The sequence below is a fragment of the Caloenas nicobarica genome, chromosome Z (assembly GCF_036013445.1).
Source record: "Caloenas nicobarica isolate bCalNic1 chromosome Z, bCalNic1.hap1, whole genome shotgun sequence".
Taxonomy (NCBI): Eukaryota; Metazoa; Chordata; class Aves; order Columbiformes; family Columbidae; genus Caloenas; species Caloenas nicobarica.
In genome coordinates this window covers 94,455,254-94,463,193 of record NC_088284.1, presented here as the reverse complement: position 1 = coordinate 94,463,193, position 7,940 = coordinate 94,455,254, and the positions used below count along the sequence as shown (strand labels likewise).

At 42.6% G+C, this 7,940-nt stretch overlaps 1 protein-coding gene across 2 annotated transcripts in view; it reads right to left on the bottom strand.

Moving 5' to 3' along the window:
- Positions 1 to 3,191: 3,191 nt before the first annotated feature.
- SYDE2 (synapse defective Rho GTPase homolog 2) overlaps positions 3,192 to 7,940 on the bottom strand; it is a 30,225-nt gene continuing 25,476 nt past the window's right edge. Inside the window, exons 7-8 of one of the 2 annotated variants that reach the window (XM_065657397.1) lie at positions 6,191 to 6,249; positions 5,560 to 5,599 (exon numbers count right to left, since the gene is read on the bottom strand). In XM_065657397.1, the coding sequence (XP_065513469.1) occupies positions 6,239 to 6,249 (11 nt within the window). In that variant the 3' untranslated portion in view covers positions 5,560 to 5,599; positions 6,191 to 6,238. Of the gene's footprint in view, positions 5,600 to 6,190; positions 6,250 to 7,940 lie in introns of both variants that reach the window. The other variant, XM_065657396.1, reaches the window with a different exon arrangement.

Below are 7,940 nucleotides of genomic sequence, written 5' to 3'. Positions count from 1 at the left end.
TTGAGGGTCAGAGACTCCTGTCAAACAAATGTCCATATGGTCACAGTAGACACTAAAGCACAAAAGACGACTGACACACGGGGATTTGCAGAGAGGATCTTCAGCTGACAAGCGATAGCCAGCTCCAGTGCTCTGTGTCAGAGTAAAACGTAGCCAAATACAAAACAGGAGCACTGTGAGCCTCCTCCGTTCCAAAATAAACATTGCAAATTGTTTTTAGGCAACGTTAAAAACAGGCCCCTTCAATTTTCTACAGTCATGATCTCCCCATCATATACTCTTACCACTTTGATTGAACTTTGGTCAGATTTAAGAGAGGTTTGGTGTCACTGGATAGGACTTGGTTTGAACAAGTCTTTTATTTATTAGTTTGAAGCTTAAGGATTATAGTAACATTCCCTGCCCCTCATATTAAACTGCCTCTAAATTAAAACCAAAGAAAACTCAATAAGCACCTGCTCCCTACCACTTGCAACAATGTTTGCAGTCAGAGCTCCAACAGGAAGAGAACACAGCTCCTCTGCTAAATCAATATTGAACTAGCAGCCTGCTCTGTGCAGGTTATGTAAATATCCCACAACTGACTAATTAAAGAGCACAGCTCTCTGTTATCAGGCCTAGACTTTGTTAGAACACTACCTCAGATCACCTTCCACAGGTTTTTGATTAACAGGACTGCAAACTGTGTATACCTTAAAGACCACCATATGGCCACAATTTACCTGGAAAGTCCAACCCTCTCCCCTCCACTGTAGCTCTGTCACTACAACCCAGAAGAGACAGCATCCTCAACGTGAGCCTCCTTACTCACCACAGGGGCACTCTGGGGAGTTTTGATTAAGAAAGTATTCCAGATGACAACTGGATTTCAGCTGGGTTTTCCTAACAGTGAGGACAAGGAGGCAGCGGATCAGGGCTCTGCTCGTCAGCCCGCTCCCTCCCCAGGGCAGAGTTCTCTGGGGAGCTGCAGGAATCCCCAGGGGACAGGGAGCAGCTTTCCTGAGAGCCATTTTCCTCCTCACCTCTGTTTCCAAATAACACCAGAGACACGAGATTATACATCCCACCATGATCTTTTATCCTCTCCAGTGCAATCCTAGACATCCAAATACCTGTAGGGTTGGTTTTGCATTATCTCATGGCAGACTGTTCCACGGGTTAATTTTGCCTAGCAAATTTTGCTGTTAAAGACAAGTTATACATTCCCTGCATGGCTCTAAAGAAGTCAAACAGAATGAAAACACTTAATACATTGTGCAGGATGACATTTTAACAAATGCATTGTAGTTACACTAAAGTGTAACACCAGTCCTCCCCTCTCCCACCCCAAATAACCATCTTTCAACCGTTGCTACCTCCAGCATTTGAGGTAAAGACTTCCTATATCAAATACATTTTTACTGTTAGGAACACCCTATACCTTGGGATGGGGAGGAAGGTGAAGGGGTTAAGATCTGGCAGCAGAAATACCAGGGGTATTTCTGGCTTATCAGATTTATAGATTTATTCTGTAAAACCTCTGAATATCTACTTCTGTTGGGGATGTTTCCCTCTATTTTTAGAACATGTCTGAATAGCTGTAGCTACATTTCTTGTCTGGTGCATTTATAAACACGTTACACATTTGGGAAAGACAGATCTGAAGATCTGAAGTTTCTGAGGATGTAGGTCCCCAGTGGCTTAAGCCAGCCCGAGGTCATGCTGCCACCCCCTCTGCTCCACACCATCCCTACCCAGCTCTTGCAAGCTCCAATAAGCCACTTTGGGAAGCTGAAAAAGGGAGAGAAGCGATTCAGCGTCAGCTGGATCAGCCACGAGCCAGAGCAGCATGTGGACAATCCTGTTCAAACAAACAGCAATGGATTGAAACTCCATGAATGGGCCTGGTCTGTTCCTGAACCCATTTGAGTGTATCATATGCTTAACGCTGGGCAGCAAAGAATTGCACAGACCTACCGATGCATTTCTGCTTTTCCCTGCGGACTACAAACTCTTGGTCGCTACCCAACCCAGCACATGGCCACCACTGGCTCATACTTGGGTATAACAATTTGTATGCGATTTTGTTGCAAGTCTTGGAACTGCTTTTGTGAGAGCATCTGCATCCATTTTCTTTATCTGGGCAGCAGAGGTCACACCTGAAGGAAGCCCATAGGCTCTGAGGACACCTGCTCTCTGCACTCACCTGCGGGCTCTGCCCTCTGCTCTTCACCTCTTGTGGCAGTGGGAAGAGCCCCTGCAGAGGTGGAGCTGCTCCTGAGGTCAGAACTCCTTAAGAATCTGTAACAATCATAAGAAGGATGCAGCTTGACCAGACTATATAATTAACTATACAAAATATATATATTCTTATAGATATTATTATGTAAGGGACAACATGTAACAAAAATACCACTTGGGAAATATCTCATAAGAGGATTTCTAAGGTACAGAACATTGTTGTTTTAAGTATATAAGTTGTTATAAAAGTTGTTATAACTAGATTAACAGTAAATGTTTCATTTAAATAATACCAGTACTTTACTGTATTTTAATTAACTAATTAGATTAACATTAATATAGTTTATCAAGCCATTAATTTCCCCTGTTACAAGGTTAAAATATTCAAGAAGACAGAGCAGCACACTGCTGCACTGAGTTGCAGAACCCTCCTGGGGAAAAAGCCTACACTTGTTCAAAAGGTGCTCACATCATCTAGATTATTATAGACAATGAAAACTTAATACATCATTTACCGAATAAATTTACATGGAAACATCTTTCCACTAGCGCTAATACATCTGTACACCCAGTGCAGAAGCCAGGCTATGTTCAAAAGCATCAGCATCCTGCAATAGAAGAAGAAATGCTGCCACAACACTGTTTTGACAACTTCCTTAGAATATTATTCCTTTTGGATTTAAATTGAGTAGTGGTTTGTTTTCTTTTTAATTACGTAACTGAAATGTTGGCTCAATCTAGAAATGACAATAGAACAAAACATCTTCCGGAAAGCTGAATGTCTTTAGGGAATTAATTCACATGTGCAGCCAGTGCAAATAAAGGTTTAAATAATCACTATCTAGGCTTAGTCAAATTTTGTTCTTAATTCAAATTTTATTTAGAATTAAAATTTATAGTTTAAAAAGTATGCACATTCTGTAGGTATAAAAGTTTAAAAAAATACATTGATTTCTTGATAAATGCTTCAGGTTAAATTTACATTTTCATACATTATCATCATATTGCAATAGTTGTTTTGCATCTTTTACCACTTATAAAAATAAATTAATGAGATCGAATAAACCATTTGAAACCGCGCTAAAATAATTCCTTGAAAAGAAGGGTGAAGTTTGCCATAGCAATTCTTAATTCCTTTCTCCTGTAAATAAATAACTCTTCAATTAAGCAATATAAGGAAGTACGGGTTAGCAGAAAAGCACTTACCCACAGGGTGAATAGAAGTCCATGGCGGGATGCCAACATTGTACCAAAAAGACAAAGAGAATCAAGTTCTGCCCCGCCAGCTGCCAGCGACTGGGTGTTTGTCCTCTCACAACAAGTAACCCTCTTGCCCCCCAGCCTCCCATTCCTCCTCCTGGGGTGACCCATAACCAACAGGGAATGACACTGTATCTCCTTTTGGTTAGAGGGACTACATTCTGTGATTCTGTGAAACATCTGTATGCAATTTGGTAACTATTTCTAATTAAACCAAGAATGTGTTTCCTTAACATGAAGTGTTGAGTTGCTCACCACAAATGAGTAAAGATAAAAGATGATCTGAGAAGATGGTGATAGCTGAATCACGGTCACAATGAATTGCAATCCAACCCAAACTCCCCAGGAGTAACATCATTCAACCTCTACTGTAACAGCTCAGGTTTCCATTTTAAGGAGATTAATTAAAAACAAACAAACAAACAAACAAAAACAACACACAAAACAACAACAAAAAAACCCCACTAAAATTTGGAGGAAAAAGTAACTGCCTTTGTGCAGAATTTGAGCCTTGCACTTCCAGAGCCACTGCCCTTCAGAGAGGGCTCAAACACATCTAACTACCAGCAGCCAGACAAATTTACCTCAACAAAAATACATAAAACTCCGGGGGAAAAAAATATTGAAGTGTCAAGAATAAAGTAACAGGTTACAAGAACAAACCAGAAGTATTTTTTGAAAAAGAAATACCTTCCAGACTTTCTTTATATGTGAAAAAAACAGTGGGGGGGGGGGAAGAAAGAAAAAAAAAAAAAAGAGACAGGGTGGTGCATGTGTGAGAGAGTCAATAGTCAACACCTGCAAACCAATGCCCCTACAACACACAAGGTCATTTACATTAATCATTCACCTGCCTTCTCTCTGGCCATGTTTCTGTGCATAAATCAAATGCTGTGTTACCGAGGGGTAACTTCATCCTGGCATCACTGAACACATCTTCCTAGAAACAGGGACATTTCATAATTCTGAGAAACCTCTCCTTTCCAAAGGTGGCTACAGACACATACACATTTATACATGGATATATACAAACAAGGTTAGAAAAATATTTAATTTTTGCTTGTTTAAATAATTACTGAAAAGTGTTAATACAGGAATACATTAATATTTATACAATTAAAACCTTATATATAAATATTATATATATATAAAGCATTTTTCATAGCAGCCATTGCATATATAGTAAGACAAGTCTATCTGAAGTCCATGCTGCAAAACTCAGGCCAAGCAGCATTCATCCGCTTCTGAGAGGAACATCCGTACCGGAGCGAGGGTTTCGGGAATGAGGCGTTCTGCTGCCGATGACAGCAGAGATGTTGCTTTGTCTTCTGCCAGGTATTGCCCAGACTGCCTACGTGCACGGTATTTTTAGGGAGAAATGCCACTATGTGGAATCACCTCATGGTCTCTAGGCTTGTCTCCAACACCAGAATCAGGTCAACAGCTTTTTGTTAGAAGGAAGCAGAAATGTAACGGAATGGCTTCAAATTTGTTAATGCGAGGTGGGCCGTGGCCTCGCCACGAGGCGTCCGAGGGCACCGTCACTCCTCACACAGCTGCGGGAGGCCTGGTGAGGGCACGGAGGCACCGGGAGGAGGTGTCATGCAGGGCAGGATTTAGTAACTCATATTTAGCTTGTTTTTGTTGAGTTCCCTTTCCAGATTTCCTATTAGAGTATCAATACTTTCCTGCAGGTCTTTGAGGTTTGCGCGGTGATCCACCGCAGAGTCTATCGCTTGCATGGTCAAGTAGCTCTGAAATGTCTGCTCTCCGGGGACGGGCTGCGGGCGCCTCACCGGGGCATCCGGCTCCTCGGCTTTGCTGCTGTCATCCCCGCTCTCTGAGTCTTCTGAAGGGACATCATCGTAGTCTGCTTCACCCAGGCAGTCTTTTGGGTTTAAGAAATAGTTCTCCCCACAACTGCTCCAGTCTCCAGCGTAGCGGTTGCTCGAGGGGCTGTCCAGACCTGCAGGCCTTGGTCTGAGCACCCCGGCCATCTCGGTACCGCTCAGGTTCAGCATCTGAGGTCTCTGCCTCTTGGGTCTCAGGTAATTCAGGGAGGATGGGTGCTCAGGAAACGCATTCAGATGTGCTGGGTCTTTGGCAGGTGAGGGACGTACTAGAAGAGAGAAGATAAACCAGAGTCAGGGCTGAATCTGTACTGCAACGAGAAAAGTCCACAACAGATGCCCGCTCTCCTCCCTTGACGTCACACGTTACCGGCATGCATGGATACATGCAAGCTTACAGCCAATACATTCCACTACTACATTTTTTGCCACAGTTGGATATAACATAATTAGAAAAACTACTGTAAAAGCTCAGTTTTGAAGATTCATGCCAGATTCAAATTGCAACGGAGAAGCCTATCTGAAAGTAGAAATTCCCAGAGCACTGATTAAATTAACTGCATGAGTTAATCACCACCCGGCTCTGGGTCAAAGAAAAGCAAACAGCTCAGCTCACACACTTTGTCCAGGCTAAAACAAGTAACAGAAGGCAGGCACAGCAAAATAGGTTAAAACACAAAAAAATACCACTGCAGAGAAACACCTAGAGAAGCTGAAGATGCACCAAATGCTGAACTCTTGTGCTTCTCTTTTGCCCTAATATTCTGCACTATTAAAAGAAGCTCAGTTGCACTGATTTTTCTAAGCAGCCACAACCCCATGTCAGACATACACTCAAACAGGTTTGATGGCAATGTTACCTGAGCTCACGATTATACAGTATAAGTTACTAACAGTCTCCTCCACTGTTACTGGCTTCCTACGATAAACAGCAAAAATATTTTTACTGACCTGTGCCTATTAAGCATCTGAGCTGCAAAGCTTCTTTTGGTTTTAAACAGACCATTACCTCCCGTAATCAGAGGCAGAGACCTTCTGTTCCCATTCACTGCTGAAAACACAGCACACACAACCAGCACGGTTCACCATCTCACCCACTCCTCCTGTTACACCCCCCACACAAGCACAAAGGCTCAGTCCTGAGATGAGCCCAATGCTTCTCTGTCTGGGTGCACATTGCAGGCCTCTCCAGGGTATTTAACTTTACTTTACATCTTGCACAGTAACATGCAATAACTATCACTGCTCCCCCCACACCTTACTATAACAAAAGCCCTTCTGTTTAGACTATGCTCCATTAAGATGAAGGGCCATGGGTTAACAATAACTTGCCAGTATTACATGGTCTAACTGAACAAAGACTATTTGTTTTCGGTTGGAAAAATACGGAAATTGAAGTATGGCACAACGTGTTGATTATCAAGCTGTCTCAGTCTACAGGAGATTAAACGTAAGGGACCAGACTGTGATCCTTCCTTCGGGTCCAGCTGGTCTGTTTACACTGCGCAGCATCCGCCTGTTCACATCTTTGCATCCATATTTTACTTCCATTTTAGCACAACATCCTGCACAGTTCGTGCAAGCTGAGGGACAGCTTTCCGCTTGCTCTTCCAGGTGAAGAAAAACTCTACCACTTACCTTACTCAACAGCAACACACACTCCCATGGGCAGAGCTATATCTGCCTGCTTTTGTTTACCACCACAGCTGTGCCATATAATGTTGGCAATGAGTGGAAACGACAAGAGAAAAAAAGAGAGCCTTTTCCCAAGTACTCTTTATATGAGTTGGGGAATTTTTTGTATTCTGAACACAGAGCAGCAGAGTCCACGTAGCTGGCTCCAATGTAGCCACAGCGTCTGTAATTCAGAATGACCAACGGAGGCCCTTCTTGACCCTCCACGTTTCCCAGGTGACCCTAAGTCTCCCATAAAAAAACAGACCTCCTCTTCAAGTAAAAATAATACATTTTAAAACAAACCAAATCAGATTTATTATTCATTTAGATTAACTGTAATCCAACTTCATGTTTCAGTTGGTGCAGAAATTCAGCAGTTTCCCAAGAGCAAATACTGTGTTCTAAAAGGGAACAATTAAGAAGCTGTTTACATGACATGAATCTTCCCTTAGCCTCAAGAATTAAAGAGTTTAAACTATGCAAATTTGAGAAGTGGATATTAAATTATTCAGGTTATCAAACAGATCCGTTCTCCACACCATTAGCTGGACTACTGTGAAAAAGGAGGATACCACAGCACAACGGACTCATCGCCTGCATGGTTAGGTAGCTTTCAACAGCTGCTTGGCCAAACTACCTGAAAACAAAACTAAACCCACCAGATCCAATGTTCAGTTATGCTCGAACTCTCCCTGTTCAACTGAAAAGCTGCAATACCTCTGTCTGCTCCTGACTTTGGGCAGTGCCTGTGCAGGAGAAGGCTGCGGTTCAGCAGCATTAAGGCACAGAATTCCCCACGGGCTGGAACCCGGGGTTCCAGGTGTCACCCTGACCTTTTCCACTGCCTTATGCCTCTCTCAATACCAGGAGAAACGTGACCACTCTGCAATCATTTCCCATTTGAAAGGTAGATCTTAGCAGAAACAGTTACTT